The sequence below is a fragment of the Chlorella variabilis genome, assembly GCF_000147415.1.
Source record: "Chlorella variabilis unplaced genomic scaffold CHLNCscaffold_32, whole genome shotgun sequence".
NCBI classification, from domain to species: domain Eukaryota; kingdom Viridiplantae; phylum Chlorophyta; class Trebouxiophyceae; order Chlorellales; family Chlorellaceae; genus Chlorella; species Chlorella variabilis.
Genome location: NW_005435056.1, coordinates 265,717 through 281,833, shown reverse-complemented (window position 1 = coordinate 281,833; position 16,117 = coordinate 265,717). Strand labels below are relative to the sequence as shown.

Genomic DNA, 16,117 nt, shown 5'->3' with positions numbered 1-16,117 from the left:
CTCCCCCCCCCCCCCCTCCCCCCCCCCCCCCCCCCCCCCCCAGCCCGTTCCGGCTCACAAGATGATGCTGTTGGTGAGGTTCTGCTGACACTAGGCGACAGGCGTGGCAGCAGGGGTTGAAAAGTGGCCGTCGTTCATTCACGGTCTGGTGGGGAAGCCCAGGAGCCTGGTCCGGGCCCGCTCTCTACTTGCCGCGCATCTCAATCAGGGTCTGCACCACGCCCGGGTCTGCCAGGGTGGAGGTGTCCCCCAGCTCGTGCTCCTTGTTGGCCGCAATCTTGCGCAGCACCCGCCGCATGATCTTGCCTGCGGGCCGGGGTCAACGCAGAGGTGAGGACAGGGCGGGGAAGGGGCGCGGCACGCTGGCAGCGGAGCAGCGGCGCAGAGGCCCAAGTTTGCTTCCGTGGCCGGCAGGCGGGCGGCGCTGGCATTCTGGGGAGCGCACAGGGCACGCACAGCCCGCAGATCTGCACCCCACCAGGCCAGCCAGGCCCATTGCCAGGAGCTCGCCCCGCCCCGCCACACCCGGGGCCACCCACCTGAGCGAGTCTTGGGCAGGCCGGGGGCCCAGTGGATGACGTCCGGGGCAGCAAAGGGCCCGATCTCCGACCGCACTGCCGCCACCAGCTCCTTCTTCAGCCCGTCGCTGTACTCCACCCCCTGCTGGCAGGGCAGGCAGGCAGGAAGCTGCTCAAGGGCGCCGGAGTGGCATCATGCAGCAGCGAGCAGCGCGGCCTCAGCGAGCAGCTACCAGGCATGCCTTCTGGAAGCAGCCTCGCCACCCACATTCACCTCCCCCACCCCCACATAACCACCACGCCATATACGGTCCCGCCCACCCACCTCTACCAGGGTGACATAGGCCCAGATGCCCTGGCCCTTGATGGGGTGGCTGTAGCCCACCACCGCCGCCTCCGCCACGCCGTGGTGCCCCACCAGCGCGCTTTCCACCTCCGCCGTGCCGATGCGGTGCCCGCTCACGTTGATCACATCGTCCACGCGCCCTGCGGAGCTCAGTGGGCAGGCGGGCAGGGAGTGGGCACGCAGGCACTGCTTGCCAACCGTCCCTGGCTAGACCGGAACCCGCCCCCAGCCATCACGCACCAGCCACGTGGCCCTCACCTGTGATCCAGAAGTACCCATCCGCATCCCTGCGCACTCCGTCTCCTGAGAAGTAGTAGCCGGGGAAGGGCTGGTAGTACGTCTCCTCAAACCGCTTCTGGTCACCAAACACGCCGCGGATGGCAGAGGGCCAGGAGCTCTTGATGCACAGGATGCCCTCGCACTCGCCTGGGGGTGAGGCAGGCAGACCGGCAGGGCATGGGCAGATCAGGGCAGGCAGCGCGGGTTGTGCCGCTGCTGCGGCCGCTCCCCGCTGCCGCTCCTTGTCTGGGTGGCACGGCCCGACACCCACACACACCCACCCCAGCCCTCACCCTGCAGCTCGTTGCCCTTCTCGTCGCACACCACGGGCACCACACCAAAGAAGGGGAAGGTGGCTGCACGGGGGAGGAGAACTCAGCACCGGGGTCAACTCTCCGGCTGCTGTGCTCGCCGTGCTCGAGGGCGGCCCACTTTGGCCTGGGCAGCCCGGGCCGCCCTCCCCCCGGGCGCATGTTCAGTGTTGGAGGGGTGTGCCCAGCGATAGGGGGCCCCTGAAGGCATGCGCCGAGGCCGGGAAGCGTGGTTCGGCGCTGCTGCACGCTTGGCGACTTGAACAGAACCGCGTGCCGCCGAGCTGCGGCTGCAGTTTCCGGCCCACAGTCTACGGCCGCAGCCACGGGACTCGGCGGCACGGCGTTTGGGCCCAAGCTTGCTGCTGCCGCCGCCGTGCCTGGGGGGCAGCGCGGCGGCGGCGGCGGCACGCTGCGACGCCCCCGTGCCGCCGAGCTGCGGCCGTACCTTCCTGCCAGAAGCCCACGGCCACAGCCACGGGACTCGGCGGCACGGCGTTTCGGTCCACGGCTTGCTGCCGCTGCCGTCGCAGGGCTGCTGCCTGCGGCGGCGGCGGCACGGCGGTTGGGTCCACGGCTTGCTGCCGCTGCCGCCGCCGCAGGGGTGCTGCCTGCGGCGGCGGCGGTAGCGCACGTGGCAACCCCCGCGCTTCCTTGCCTCCCATCCACCGGACCCCGTCCTGCGCTTCACTTTGTTTCGGGAGGGGCTGCTCACTGCTCATTGCTCATTGCTCATCGCACACTGCTCAACGCTCATTGCCCTATATCCCACCCAGCCGCAGGACTCCACTGCCGCCCGCGCCCCGCCCCATCTGGCCGCTTGCGCGCCCCATCCCCCCTCGATGGGGCCCGCCCACACCGGGGCCTCCCCCCTCCCGCCCACTGCTTTCTCAACGGCCCCGAGCCGGGGCTGCCCTCATTGCATACATAGTGCGCCTTTCCCTGCTTTTCTAGTGACCTAGCGTTCCGCACTGCCATTTGGCCAGCCCATGCTCCCGTACCGTTGCGTTTCTCCCCAATGCGCCATGCCACTTTGCCAGTCATACACACGTTTCGATGCGTGCCCTGTCAGCTGCTTGCGTTGCATGTCGCCTTGCTCCACCCTTGTTTTATTGCTTTCTCTGCTTTCGCCCGGTTCCCGTCCCGTTTCGGCGGGGAGTCTATGTTGCAAGTTAGTTCTTGCTTTACCAGACTTTAAGCCCACACAAGCACAAGCAAGCTGACGCGGACTTGGCTCAAAAGCTGTGCCCATGGGGGCCAGCCGCGAGGGCCCTCCCAGCGCCCCGACAACCAAAAAGCACTCACCGCTGCCGGGCTTCTCGGGCCAGGCCGTGGGAAGGTTGACGATCATGTGGCCGCCCGTCTGGGCACACAGGGAGAGCGGCAATACAGCAGGGCGCGTCAGGACTGGGGACCACCATGCAAGCCGCAAGCAGGATGCAGCTCAAGCGGGGGCGGAGGGGCACCACACCTCGGTCTGCCACCAGGTGTCCACCACTGGGCAGGCGCCGTCACCCACCACCTGCGGGGAGGAGGGGTGGGGCTGGTGTCAGTTGACTGGGTGGTGGTGGTGGTGGTGGTGGTGGGGCGGAGGGCGCTTCTTGCCATGCTAGCATTGGTTGGCAGGCCGCGCCACACGCAAGCGGCGGCCCCCACTCACATCATGGTACCAGCGCTAGGCCTCTGGGTTGATGGGCTCCCCCACCGACCCCAGTATGCGCAGGCTGGAGCGCTCGTACGCCTTGACCGGCTCGTCGCCAAAGCGCATGAGCGAGCGGATGAGCGTGGGCGCGGTGTAGAACTGCTTGACCTGCGGCAGGCAGGCAGGCAGGCAGGCAGCAGGTGGAAGGAAGGTTCCCGTGCTGCGCATGCTTGCGGCGTAGGCCCGTGCAGCGACCCAGGCGCGGAGATGGGGGCGGCGGGTGAGGAGGTGTCTGTGGCAGGCAAGCGAGCGTGGGCAGGGCGCCAGGCGAGGCCGCACCTTGAGCTTGTCCACCACCTCCCAGCAGCGCGAGGGGGTGGGGTAGGTGGGCACGCCCTCAAACACCACGCAGGTCGCGCGCTCCAGCAGGGGCCCTGCAGGGCGGGCGCAGAAGGCACGGACGGCATGGGCAGCAGCAGTCCACTCAGTTGCCTTCTTCCCAGCCCCCACGCCACCCCCCCCTTGTTGTTTCTGCCCACTCCACAGCAGTCTCTCACCCTCCCAACCCAGCCACGCCCCAGCCCACGCCACATTGGCCCCACCACGTACCGTAGGTGACGTAGGAGTGCCCCGTCACCCAGCCGCAGTCTGCTGTGCACCAGAAGGTGTCCCCAGGGTGCACCGCAAACACATACTTGGTGGTGATGCCGGCGTAGACCATGAGGCCGCCTGTAGGGGGTGGGAGAAGGAAGGGGCTGGTTGCAGCTTGTGGGTAGGTTGGCTGGACGGGATGGGGTGGGGTGCCAAGGTGGAGGGGACGTTGCGGAGCGGCCATGTGAGGTGGCGCCTCAGATTCACAGCCAGCCAGTCCGCCAGCCTGCCCGCCTACCCGCGGGCCCTGCTGCCACGGCCAGATCACCCACCCGTGGCGTGCACCACCCCTTTGGGCTTGCCAGTGGAGCCCGAGGTGAAGAGCAGGAAGAGGGGGTGCTCCGCCTCCACCCACTCCACCTCCGCCTGCGGCGGCTGCGCCGGGATGGCGTCCTGCCAGAACACGTCGCGCGCCGCCTCCATCCCCACATCCTCCCGCCGCCCGGCGTCGTCGTTCTGAAACACCAGCACGTGCGGCACGCTGTGGCCGCGCTCCCCCGCCAGGCGCAGGCCTTCGTCGGCGATCGATTTGAGGCCCACGGGCTTGGGGCCGCGCATGACGGCGGAACAGGTGATGAGCACCTGCGTGGGCAGGGCGGCGGGTGGCAGGGGCTCAGCAGCAGCGGTCTGCAGTAGCAGCAGCTGAGGATGCCAGGCGGGGTGGCTGGCGATGGACGAGGACAGCGCTCCGGTGCCGAGAGCCCAGCTGGACGCCCGGCTGAGCGCAGCCAGCGGAGGCGCGCCCACCTTGGCGTGGCAGCCCTCAATGCGGCCCGCCAGCGCCTCGGCTGAGAAGCCGCCAAACACGACGGCGTGGATGGCGCCGATGCGGGCGCACGCCAGCTGCAGCAGCCGGGGGCGGCAGCAGGGTGGCTCAGCAGGCGGGGGCAGGGGTGCACAAAACAAAACACAGGCTGCCGGGGACGGGGGTGATGTCAGCGGGGCGACGCATATTGTTTTAAACTCACCATGGCGATTGGGAGCTCACAAATCATGGGCATGTAGATGCACACAAAGTCGCCCTTCCGCACGCCCTGCCCGCGCAGCCAGTTGGCCTGCACCCTTCAATTCCGTTGGCAGGGTCAGAGCGACGTGCATGCGCAGCTGCGCCCCAAACAACCCGCCTGCCCCCTCCTCGCCCCACGACCATCCCCTCCCTCCGCCCCTCCCTGCATCCGCCCCACCCATCCACTCACCACGCGGCAGACCTCGTCCAGCACTTGTTTGTACGTCATGGCGCCGTCCCGCCCCGGCTCGTTGCCCTCAAACAGGAAGCAGGTCTGGTCGCCGTGCTCGGCAGCCACGTGCCGGTCCAGGCAGTTGTAGGACATGTTGGTGCGCCCGCCCTTGAACCACTCGCTGTACACCCTGCCCTGCAGTATGGGTGCGGGTGGGGTGTGGGTGGAGTCGTGTGCGAGTTCTCAGGAGTCAATGTGCTGGCTGCCCACCTCGCGAACGTCAAAGTTGAAGGATGCGTGCTCTTTGTCGGGATGCGTCTCCCAATGATAATTCTCCAAGGCCAGGTCGCGCCAGAAGCCTGCGGGGAGGGGGCATGGCAGGGCAAGGGGGTGCACGTGAGCGGGCAACCCGCTCCGGTGCCACGAGCTGCCGCCCCAGGACGCCCTGCTTGCCGTTGGGGTCCTCCACGCTGCGCTGGTACATGGCATCGTACTGCGCCTTGTCCTTGATGTAGGCTCCATCCCGCACCGCGGGCGAGTAGACGTCGGCGGCAGACATGGGGGCGGCCAGGTGGCGTGTCCTGCGCCGACAGGCGGCGGCGGCGGCAGCGGCGGTGATGTCGGGCGCGGCTGCGACACCACTTAACCGGTTTGTGAACCCTAATGTGCTTCCCGAGCGCAGTCGGGGGAGCAGCAGAGCGGCACTGATGGCGTGGATGAGGAGGCGCCCGAGCTCCGACACTGATGGCAGCACCCGGCGCAGCGCAGGATGCTGTTTCCGACCTCTCTGCACTCACTTCAAGACTATGTTCGGTGCCGAAACCAAAACCGGAACCCTAGAGGGGTACAGCTCCAAGCAAACCCGCGATTAGCAACGGTTGAAAGTGGCGCTTGGAACCCAAAGGCTGCGCAACTAGGGTGAGGTTGTAAGAGTGGTGGAATGGTGTTTGTTGAAGAATAGGCTGCGATGGATGCGGGTGGGTGGGTTGGCCGCGGTGAGCGCCACCGCCAGCGTGCACAGCGCCGCCGATGGGACACTTGGTCAACCAAGCGCTGGAGCAGGCTGCAAATGAGCAATTACAGGCGGGAGTACACGGCAATAGAGCGCAATGGGTGGTTGGGCGGTAGCAGTCAGTTGGTAAGTGGAGGTAGGTAGGAAGGCGGGGTCAACGCAGAGCAAAACACGCAAGCGGCAAAACTGGGGGATGTTAAGTTGGTGGCACTAGAAGATGGGCCGGTATGGTTCGCAAGTGGTGGTGTGTGGTTTGTATGTGGTGGAGAAGCTCAAACCAACGAGAGCTGCATGTCAAGTGTCAAAGTCCAGCTGGCGGCAGACAACGGAGGGTCCGGGGCTAAGCTGCGGCATCCGAGCAACTGGAGAGGGCCGCTGGCGCACTCGGCCGCTCCGCCCGCTCGGCGCCGCCTTGCTGCCCCTCCACCTCCTCGCTGTCACCCTCAGCCTCCTCTGACTGCCGCCGCCGCTCCTCCTCCTCGGCCTCCTCCTCCCGCCGCCGCCGCTCCGCCTCCTCCTCGTCCCGCTGCCGCTGCATGGTGTCCAGCACCACAGTCAGCCGCTCCGCGTCGGCGTGTGCCGCGCGATGCAGCAGGGCAAAGAAGTCCGCCAGGTCTCCCAGCATGCGGCGGGGCTCTGCCGTGCTGAGCGCCGGCTCCGCAGCCACATCCTCTCCCAAAAAGCGCAGCGTGTCGGCCGCCTTCTGCCGCGCCGCTGCCAGCAGCTGCTGCGCGCGCTGCACCAGCGCGCTGGCCTGCCCCGCCAGGGCCGCCAGCTGCCGCTGCTCGCCGCCGCGTGCCGCCCGCTGCTCCTGCCGCACCATGTCGATACCGGCGCTCAGGCTCCCCAGCTGCGGGCCACGCAGAGCAGCGGCAGGGCGTCAAGTCACAGGCCGGCACTTGGCTGCTTGCTTTGCTGAGCTGTGCTTCGATTCCTGCCAATGAATGGCATGCTGTGTGTGCGACACCCCCCCACACCAGCCCCGACGCCCACCTGACTCTCCAGTTCTGCAAACGTCCAGTGCCGCGCCGCGGGCACCGCCTCGCACTGGCTGCCCGGCTTGCCCAGCAGCAGCGCCTGCACGCAGCAGCAGGCAGGCAGGGACAGGCACGCGCAGAGGTCGGCACCACCCAGCTTGCAGGCAAGGCAGCGGCGGCAGCATGGCAAGGCAGGCATGGCCTGCCCAGGCGGTTCCACCAGACGTGCAGCGGCACAGCGCGACCACAGCGGCGCAGCAGGGCCGCGGCGCGCCCGCCCCGGGCGGCGCTCTCACCCCTGGCGCCTCCTCCAGCAGCAGGGCCACCAGGTAGTGCATCAGCGTGGTGCTGCCATCCATGGACCGAGTGTCGGCCAACTTGCGCAGCGAGGCGAGGCGGATGCCGCGCTGCGGCGCCTTGCGCCCCGCGTTCAGCGTGTTGCCCAGGCGCAGCGCGGTGTGCAGCAGCAGGCGCAGCGCGGGGCTGGCGCGCAGCTGGTCCAGCGCAGCCACGATGCGCGCCAGAGGCTCCGTCACCTCGCCCGCCTGCTCCTGCAGGCCGCCCTTGAAGATGAGCACCTGCGGGAGGGCCGGGGCGGGGCGGGTGGTGAGGGGGAGAGGTGGGTTTCCAGCCCCTGCCGCCGCCCGCCCACACACATATCCCTCGCTGGTGTGTGCATCCCTGCATCCGCTGCTGGCATGAGGGGCCGAGAGCGGGGCCCACGAGCCCCCACCTGCAGCTTCTGCTGCAGCCGCGCCGTGCCGCGAAGCGCCACAAACAGCTGCTCTGCCCTGCCCAGCTGGCAGGGGTCGCCGCCGGCGTCCAGGTAGGAGTGGAGCGCCTCCAGCTCCGCGGCGTCGGGCAGGTTGGCCTGGAGCTCCCGCAGCACCGCCACCTGGCGATTGCGAGGCGAGGGCGGGCAGGCAGCCAACAAGCAGCGGCGTGAATCGCACAGGTGGATTGCGGTGGACGAGGGGCATGCCGATGAGCAGGGAGGGGGCAGGCCTGCGGCCCGGGAGCAGGAGGCACGCGCAGCGGCCGCACCTGCAGGCGGCTGGTGTCCAGCTCAGCGACGGCCTGCGCCACGTCAGCCGGCAGCTTGCGCATCAGGATCTCGATGTTCACCGCCTTCCTGCCCCCCGTGAACAGGCGGATGATGGGGCGTTGCCTGCCCAGCGACAGGCTGCCGCGGCTGGCCAGGCTGGCGGCCCCCGGGCTGCCGCACGTGCCGCCCGCCTCGCTGCCGCCGCTGCCGGACAGCGCACGCTCCAGGCCGCCAGGCTCCTGCCTGGCCCCAGGCGCCGAGGGGCGCTGCGGGGAGGCTGCGGGGCTGCTGCCGGCCGCGCTGCCCTCCTCCTCTGCTGCCACCGCCAGCTGCTTGGCAAACAGGCGGTCCAGCGCCCCCACCCGCACCGCCGCTGCAGGGTCTGCCGCCTCCTGTCCCGGCGGCGGCTGCTCCCACAGGCTGCCCCGCGCGTTCTTGGCATACACACCGTCCAGATGGATGGGCCGCCGCTGCACGCCCTCTTTGGGCGCCGGCGCCGCCAGGTGGGCTGGCAGCGCGCCTGCAAAGCACAGCAGGGGGGGCCCATGCAGCACCGCGCTCAGGGAATGAACCGGCAGGCTTCTCAAAGTGTGGCTGCAAAGCCACTTGGGCACGCGACGCCCACCTGGCTGGCCGGGGGGCGGCGGCGGCGATGGCCCTCTGCGTCCTGGCGCCCCGCCCTCCCTCCCAGGCACCGCCAGGCAGGGCAGGCTTGGCTGGCCCGCTGGCGGCGGCGGTGGGGGTGCCGGTGGCGCCTTGCGAGCTGCTCCAGGCAGCGGGGGCGGAGGAGGTGGCGGCGCCGCGGCTGCCTTTCCACTTGCCCTGGGCAGGGGTGGCGGCGGCGGCGGACCGGCTCCTCGCCTGGCTGCTGGCAGGGGCGGGGGCGGTGGAGCGGGTACCCCTGCCCCTGCTGCTGCTGCTGCTGCCGCCGCGTGCTGCTGCGCTGGTGGCACAAGCGTCGAGGCTGGCCGCGTGCTGGGCTTGCGTGGCGAGGTGAGGCGCGCTCGCGGCGTGAGCTGTGGTGAGCGCACGTCCAGCTGAGTGGGCGGCATGACACGCACCCCCAGCCGCACCACGCCCGGCGGCGGCGGCATGGGCGGCGGCGGCGGCGGCGGCTTGGTGGCCCTGCCTGCTGCCGCCTGCTGCCGGTCGTCGAGCGCGCACGGCACGGGGGTGAGCGGCAGGCTGGCCGCCGCCTGCTCGGAATCATCGGAGCGGCTGCTGCCGGGCGTGCTGCATGCATCAAAGCACGCCCCGGCACCCTCCAGGACTGACACTGCAGCGGGCAAGCAAGGGTGCATGGATGTGGTCAGCAGCAGAGGGGCTGCCAGGTTGCTGCGGCTGGCAGAGCGGTGCGTCACCTGGAGAGTGCCAGTGTGCTGCCTTGCGGCCGCCGCGGGGGCTGCTGTCCGCCTCCTCAGCAGAATCGTCCAGCGAGCCCAGCCGGCGCCGCACCGCCGGGGTCTGGCCTTTTGATTGCGCGCCCCAGTGGGCACCCCCGCCGCCGCCGCCGCCGCCGCCGCTGCTAACACCGCTGGTGGCGGCGCGTGGGGTGCAGCCTGAACCGCCGGTCAGCTCCAGGAAGCGGCAGAGCCTGGAAGCGCGCGCCTCCAGCAGTTGCTTCTTCAGCAGTTGCCCCTCTCTGTAGGCCCCCAGCTCATCGACTGCTGGGGTGTCATCGCCGCCCGCCGAGTCCCGCAGGCAATCCCTCGCGGCGTCTAGACTCCGTGCCAGCTCCTTTAGAGCCTTGGTGCCCAGCGCCATAGCGCCCGAGGGCCCAGTGGTCGCGACAACGCCTTTTTCAAACCGGCGCCAACGGTTTCGCAGCTGGAGTGATGAAAGTAAGAATACCGTGGAAGTGCACCTTACAGGGTCAAGGGCTGCCCAGGGAGAGACATGCACATGCCAGCGGGGCGACGCCAGCGAGGACTCGGGCGGTCCGTCCCGCCGGCCTTCTGCTGCAGAGGCTCATGTAGCATTTCATTCGTGAAGCTCCCCCAGTGGATGATATAATCCGCATGCAGGCTGATACGTGGCTATTTTGATGCGCCAACCAGCGGTTGACAACGGCGCACGGGCCCCCGCCCAGACCCGACGACCTTGGCGGTTGAGCGGCAGTTCAGGCTGTGCTACAGTGCAGGCTATGCAATACAGGACGCATTAGGCCCGCCGCGCTGCCAGGACTGCTACCCGCTGCCGTGCAGCCACCACCGCCGCCTCCAGCTCTGCCACGCGCTGCTGGCCTGCCCCGGCCGCCGCCTCCTCTGCCCGCTCCTCCTGCTCCACCCTGGCTGCCAGCTTGTCTGCCTCCTTACGCCATGCGGCTGCCTCTGCGGCCACAATGTGCGCGCTGGAGAAGAGATTATCCAGGCACTTGGCCAGCACCGCCGCATCCTGCGGGAGTAGAGGCACAAATGTGGGGCCTGCCTATTGTCGGACAAAGACGAGCCTGGTGGAGGCCACAATACCATAAACACGGGGGAAGAAGCGTGACACACCAAGCCTCACCTGGGCAATGGCCTGCACTTTGCCGCACCGTGCCCAGGCCTCGGCGCTGCCTACGGCGGCGCCGGTGCCTGTCAGCACCTGCCGTGCCTCCTCCATCTTCCGGCCCAGCGCCGGCAGCAGGTTGTCAAGGCGGGCAAACACCACGGGGGCAGCATCTTCATCCGCAGATCCCGCGTCGCCTACCAAGCCTTGGTCCCGGAGCCCGCCAGCAGTAGGAGCAGTGAGTGCACGGTGACGACTGCTGCCACCATCAGTGCTGACTCCGGCGGCGCCGCTGGCGGCGTTGGCTGGCTCTGCCAGCCGCCCCAGCACCGCTTGCACGGCGGCGGCGCTATCGCCCTGCTGCACCGCCGCGGCCAGCATCTGCAGCATTGTGTTGGTGGCCTCTGGCTCCAGTCCCGCCACGATCTGGAGCAGCAGGCAGGGAGGCCGCTGCTCGGGTTTCAAGCTGGGAGTTGGTGGTGTCCCGGCTGCTAGGGAGGTGGGCATACCTTTGAGGGGCGTGCCGGCACTGGCTGGCCCAGCACTGCGGCAATGGCGTCCTGAAGCTTCTGCAGATACGCCAGCTTGGCCTCCTTGTCCTGGAGGCAAGTGGCGGAGCAAATGCTAAGATTGAGGGGCGGTCGGCAGGTGGGGGGTGGCGGCAGCGCCAGCCTCACCATTGAGCGGGCATCCTGCTCCGCGGCCGTGAAGAGTCCCGGTGCGAAGCCCGTGGAAGTGACGATATCATGCAGGAAGCGGAAGGGGGGCCGGGACAGTAGCTCCTGCGTGAGTTTGGGCCGCCCCGAGGGCAGCAGCGGCTGCAGAGCGTTGATAGTTGTCTGCCAATCCATGTTGAAATAGCTGACAGTGTGGCCCCGCAGTCAAAGGCGGAGGTCAACCGGCGCTGACATGGCCTCGCCGCTGGGCACAGCATGCCGCCCATCTGCTTTCCGAGAAGTGCACACCTGCTCAGCATACAGTCCTATTAGTTTACATCGGCAGGCAGGGGGATCATGGGCTAGCAGCCTGAAGCATGCATGGATCGGATCATGAGCGGTGGGGGCAAAGCCCATCATGCAGTTATTGCGCCTGAGCAATTGCAGCGAGAGAGCAGGCGAAGATTAGACGGGATGCACAGGTGTAAACATGGAAACAGTACAGTGGGGTGTGCATGAGAGGCGGGGCCGGCCCATTCGACCTCCGACAAAGGCTCGGCCGCCGTGCAAAAGTACCAAAACCAACAGCACATCAAACTGCTGCTTCGCCGGGCATCCAGGAGGGAACAAAGACATGGAGCACACTAGGCATGTGCCAAAATTGCAGAGAGAACCCGCTACAGTATACAAGCATGAAGGTCCAGTTAGGGTATGAAAAATGAAGCCGGAGGTGGGCGCAGAGAGAGGGTCTGACATGAGTGCCGCCGTTGAGCTGCTGGCACGAGCAGCGAAGCTTGGCGCGCCGTGCTGATTCGCGCGCAGGCTGCAGGGCTTCTCTCACGCTCATGCTGTTGGAGTGCCTGCGTTGCTTGGTACGCTATAGATGGTCAGAGCTAACCTGAATAAATGTTCTTGTGGGCTGACAGTATAGAGATGAGAGGGTGCCGCCAGCGCTTGGATTCCCTGTGTGACTGCCCGGCAGCCGGTGCCTCCTGCCATGAAACCCGGTAGGGGCGTGGTCAACTGCCAGCTGGCCTCCCCAGGCTGTGGTGGCGTCGCATGCTGTGCCTGCCGTGAGGCAAAAGCCGCGCTACAGGCCAGAGCTGTCGAGCGACTCTGCTGCCTCGCGCGGCACCCGGCTGACCGTCACTGGCAGCCGGCCGGCCTCGGGCGCAGCCGCCACCATCGAGACGGTCACGGCGGGCGGCGTGAAGGGCGCCATGCCCTGCTGCGCAGTGGGGCTGTGCTGGATGTGCATGGTGTGGCATGGATCATCCAGCCTGCAGCCAGACAAAGTAACCACAGCATGGGTCGGCTGAACATGCACCCTGAAAGCCTAATGTCTGCCACTGTGGTCAGCAAACAGGCAGGCAGGCCAGCCCTGTCTCGACCTTGTGGATCTGTCGGCAGCGCAGTATGTGCGACATGCCGCTGAGAAAGCAAGCCTTGCCCAGAAGGCACCCCGGCAGCTCACTTGAAGGAGCCATGGCGCCAGCTCTCCGAATCGACCTCGTCCGGACGCAGGTTGAGGGTAGCAGAATCCACACGGGAGCACCTGCGCAGGGTGGCACACAGATCAGCCGGCATGCTGCCTGGCCATGCTGGCAGCAGGCAGGAGGAATGCACGTGCATGTTATGGCAGTAGAAGCAATGAAGAAGCAGCCTACCACTTCTCCTTGGTCTTGAGCGGCGCCGCCAGCTCCTCCTCGCTGTCACCAATCCTCAGGGTCAGCTTGGCTGCAGAAGCCATGACGTGCAAACAACGCAGCGGAACATTTAGCCGGCCAGGCATCTAGCATGAATGTTGGCTGGAGCGTCATCTGTCGCAGACCACGGCATGTGCGCACACCTGAGCGTGGCGTGGAGGCGCGCGGGCTGCCTGGCTCCCGCGGGGTGGTTGGCAGCGACATGCCGCCCCTTCCGCTGGAGGTTCGCGACAGATAGCGCTGCACCGCGGAGGCGCCATGGATGGCGGGCGCCGACGTGCGGGCCAGGCTGGGCGGTCCCGCCAGCTTCTCCAGGTCGCCGCTGCAGGCGGGCAGGCAGGGGAGGCAATTCAGAACCCTTGCCGAGCAGGAGATGAGGTAAAGCAGGGTTGTGGGAAGCGCCGGCGCCTTGCCTGGTGTGGGCAGTGTCCTCTCCGAAGGAGGGGCCCGACATGGGAGCTCGCTTGGTGCCCCGTGGGGTGTATGGCTCCTTGAAATCTTCAAATCCTGAGGCGGGGAAGGCGCACAGACCAGCAGGTCAGAACCACCCCTTTGCCTCATCGCAGCCGGTCTCGGAAGGGAGATGGCTGCACCCTCGGAACCGACCGTGGCCTGTGGCACCCTGCTGGCGACTTGGCAGCCCACCACAGGCTCCCAGGGATGGACTCGCAGGCCGCTGCCCCCGCCGCTGGCCTCGTAGGCGCTGCTCTGACCTTTGGGCACTGCTCCGGGTTTGCGAGCGTCCCATCCTTCAACCAGCGAACCCATCCGGGCTGCCACAGGTGTGCTGGAGCACTTGCTACTCGGTGTGTCAGTGGAGTGCAATACGTACGTGTCTGGTGTGCTGGGGGCGTGAAAACGACGAAATGTGTATTGAGCATTGATCAACGAGGCGGGCCATTGGAGCGTCACTTCGTGCTGCTGTGCCCACAGCACGACACACCTGGCAGGTCTCACTTTTGCAAATGCTCAGGTGATTGCATTTGATCAGGGTGATCAGGGCTGTCTCTGAAGCGCTGGGGATGGCCAGTGCTGCGCTGCGGGTCAGCATTCTTGCAAGGCACCTTCTCCACTCCCCCGTGGCCTCGCCTCACTCCAGCTTGACATCAGGTGGGCCAGGGAGCGCCGCAGCCACTGTCCAACCAGCATTCCCCCGAACGACTGCGCTCCCACAGGGTTCTTGCCGCCCGCAGCCTGCCAAGCCAGCTCTCACCCGTGCTGGCGCCCTGCGACACCATCGCCCCACCCTGCAGTGCGCGCCATGGCGACTGTAGCGAACGGCGGCGGCGTGGGCAAGCTGGCGGCCGAGGAGACGGCGCTGCTGGTGTGCGATGTTCAGGAGAGGTTCCGCCCCGTCATCACCGGCTTCCCCGCCGTCATTGACACCAGCAAGCGCATGGTGAGCAGGGCCCGGGATGCCGGCCAGCCCATGGGGCGGGGGACTGGGCCCAGTGGAGTGGCAGAGCCCGCAACCGACGGTGCGCGTGCTGCCTTCGACAACCAAGTCGCTAGGGGCCCTTTCTTGCACGCCATATGTGCTGCGCCGCTTTTGGGTGCCTGCAGCTGCGTGCGGCGGCCGCCCTGCAGCTGCCCGTCATCGTCACCGAGCAGTACCCCAAGGCGCTGGGCAACACGGTGGAGGAGCTCAGGGAGTTCATCCCGCAGGGCGCGCCAGGTGGGATGGCTGGCGGCCGGGCCAGGCCTGGACAAATCAACTGCAGCCAGCGGGGAGGGATGGTGGTAGGCAGGCCCGCTGCGTCGGCGTGTCGCGGAACAGTGTGGCCTCCTGCCTCCTTCCGATGTGCTGACCTGCACCCTGTCCCGCCCCTGTTCACTCGGCTCCCTTGCCCCTGTGCTGGCGCAGTGGTGGCCAAGACGCTTTTCAGCATGTGCACAGAGGAGGTGAACGCGGCCTTTCAGGCGCTGCCCGGGGTGAAGAAGGTGCTGATTGTGGGCATAGAGACGCACGTGTGCGTGCTGCAGACCTCGCTGGACCTGCTAGGTGAGGCGCTGGAGTGGGAGGGTGGGTGTGGGGGTGGGGTATGCGGGTATGCAGCCTGCTGACCGCACTGCACAGCCATGGCCAGCTGAGCCGCAGCCATGGCGCCCCCCAGGCGTGCGCTCCCAGGCGCCATGCCACCAGCTGATTCCAATCTGCTGCGCATTGTGCCGCCCAGGCACTGACGCTCCATGCCCCTGCTGGTGCCTCCCTGCCCGCAGAGCGAGGGTACGAGGTGCATGTGCTGGTGGATGGTGTCAGCAGCCAGCGCCTGGGTGACCGCTCTGTGGCGCTGCAGCGCCTGGCGCAGTCGGGCGCCTTCCTGGCCACCTCGGGTGTGCGCCTGAGGGCTGCGCCGGCATGAAAGAGTAACTCTGCATGCATGCGGGCCTGGATGCTGCTCATCAAAAGTGATCATTCAGCTCCGCGGCGGGAGGTGCATCATTGCCATCCATGCCTGCTGCTGTGTGCTCTGCCCCGCAGAGATGGTGTGCTTCCAGATGATGAAGAACACCAGCCACCCAGCCTTTAAAGCCATCAGCGCTCTGGCCAAGGAGGCGCGCCCGGAGCAGCTGCCCGCAGCCTGAGCACAGTGCCGAGCGTTGCTTTTGCTCCCTCTTTGATAAACGCTTTCTGTTGTAATTCATCCATCCGAGTAGCCTTCACGCTAGCAGTGCTACCTCAGTTACACATGGCCAGCGGCGGACGGTCAACAGACTGAATGAAAGCAAAGGAGACGGTGCGCTGTTGGTACAGGGGGAATCGGGTACAGCTGTCAGAAAGAGCGATTGATGGGGTGGGGTGGGGGGGGGCAAAAATGCAACCAGAAGTTTGAGTAGCAACTATGGGCTAACCAGCTAGCAATGGACGGCCGGCAAACAGTGGCTGTGGTAGAGACAAAAGAACGGTATGGTGGGTGGCATGAAGTCGCGGCACGCGTGCCGGAGTGTGTCGGAATGTGTGTACATGCATGCACATGTGGGGGAGCGCCCAGCCGGGCCCCGGTACGCAGGCGGGCGAGCTGGTGCCACCTGCGGCAGCTTGCTTGGGGGGCGCAGGGCTACTCGTCATAGGTAGCATTGGTGAGCCGCCGCCTGGGCGGCGTCTTGCCCACAAACTTGTTCCGCAGGTCCATGTGCTCCGAGCCGCGGTTGGCAAACAGGCGCCTGCAGGGCAGGGCCGCGAAGCCGGCGTCGGAGGCTGAGCGGCTGCCGGAAGGGGGGAGCTTTGGTGTCGCAAACCAACGCTCTTCCTTTCTGCCTGCTCCATTCTCCCCGCCTCTCCCCATCTCTCAGCTCTCCTCCCAT

The 16,117-nt window shown here is 67.3% G+C and overlaps 6 protein-coding genes across 6 annotated transcripts in view; 1 reads left to right on the top strand and 5 right to left on the bottom strand.

Annotated features, from left to right (window-relative positions):
- Positions 1 to 49: 49 nt before the first annotated feature.
- CHLNCDRAFT_56405 (hypothetical protein) lies at positions 50 to 5,484 on the bottom strand (the record flags this gene model as incomplete). The annotated part of the gene is made up of 15 exons (XM_005843279.1): positions 50 to 306; positions 540 to 660; positions 844 to 1,004; positions 1,123 to 1,290; positions 1,437 to 1,499; positions 2,760 to 2,817; positions 2,926 to 2,976; positions 3,160 to 3,264; positions 3,436 to 3,530; positions 3,706 to 3,825; positions 4,020 to 4,329; positions 4,495 to 4,590; positions 4,716 to 4,802; positions 4,944 to 5,120; positions 5,335 to 5,484. 15 exons carry the CDS (start codon positions 5,482 to 5,484, stop codon positions 185 to 187), a joined length of 1,884 nt encoding a protein of 627 aa, XP_005843341.1. The 3' UTR covers positions 50 to 184.
- Positions 5,485 to 6,277: 793 nt separating this feature from the next.
- Positions 6,278 to 9,723, bottom strand: CHLNCDRAFT_141254 (hypothetical protein; the record flags this gene model as incomplete). The annotated part of the gene is made up of 8 exons (XM_005843278.1): positions 6,278 to 6,787; positions 6,931 to 7,014; positions 7,211 to 7,492; positions 7,648 to 7,809; positions 7,959 to 8,479; positions 8,655 to 8,781; positions 9,021 to 9,235; positions 9,321 to 9,723. The coding sequence occupies 8 exons, from the start codon at positions 9,721 to 9,723 to the stop codon at positions 6,278 to 6,280; spliced, it is 2,304 nt and encodes a 767-aa protein (XP_005843340.1).
- Positions 9,724 to 10,119: 396 nt separating this feature from the next.
- On the bottom strand, positions 10,120 to 11,300 carry CHLNCDRAFT_141253 (hypothetical protein; the record flags this gene model as incomplete). Its single annotated transcript, XM_005843277.1, has 4 exons — positions 10,120 to 10,353; positions 10,468 to 10,875; positions 10,959 to 11,048; positions 11,127 to 11,300. 4 exons carry the CDS (start codon positions 11,298 to 11,300, stop codon positions 10,120 to 10,122), a joined length of 906 nt encoding a protein of 301 aa, XP_005843339.1.
- Positions 11,301 to 12,195: 895 nt separating this feature from the next.
- CHLNCDRAFT_141252 (expressed protein) lies at positions 12,196 to 14,049 on the bottom strand (the record flags this gene model as incomplete). Its single annotated transcript, XM_005843276.1, has 6 exons — positions 12,196 to 12,385; positions 12,580 to 12,660; positions 12,773 to 12,842; positions 12,955 to 13,133; positions 13,264 to 13,318; positions 14,025 to 14,049. 6 exons carry the CDS (start codon positions 14,047 to 14,049, stop codon positions 12,196 to 12,198), a joined length of 600 nt encoding a protein of 199 aa, XP_005843338.1.
- A 23-nt stretch (positions 14,050 to 14,072) lies between these two features.
- On the top strand, positions 14,073 to 15,397 carry CHLNCDRAFT_49249 (hypothetical protein; the record flags this gene model as incomplete). Its single annotated transcript, XM_005843341.1, has 5 exons — positions 14,073 to 14,210; positions 14,375 to 14,486; positions 14,676 to 14,813; positions 15,032 to 15,145; positions 15,294 to 15,397. The coding sequence occupies 5 exons, from the start codon at positions 14,073 to 14,075 to the stop codon at positions 15,395 to 15,397; spliced, it is 606 nt and encodes a 201-aa protein (XP_005843403.1).
- Positions 15,398 to 15,891: 494 nt separating this feature from the next.
- The window catches only part of CHLNCDRAFT_33180 (hypothetical protein), a gene marked incomplete at its 3' end in the record, with an annotated part of 1,920 nt that continues 1,694 nt past the window's right edge, over positions 15,892 to 16,117 (bottom strand). The window contains exon 4 of the mRNA XM_005843275.1: positions 15,892 to 15,976. Coding sequence (XP_005843337.1) covers positions 15,892 to 15,976 — 85 coding nt within the window. The remainder of the gene's footprint in view (positions 15,977 to 16,117) is intronic.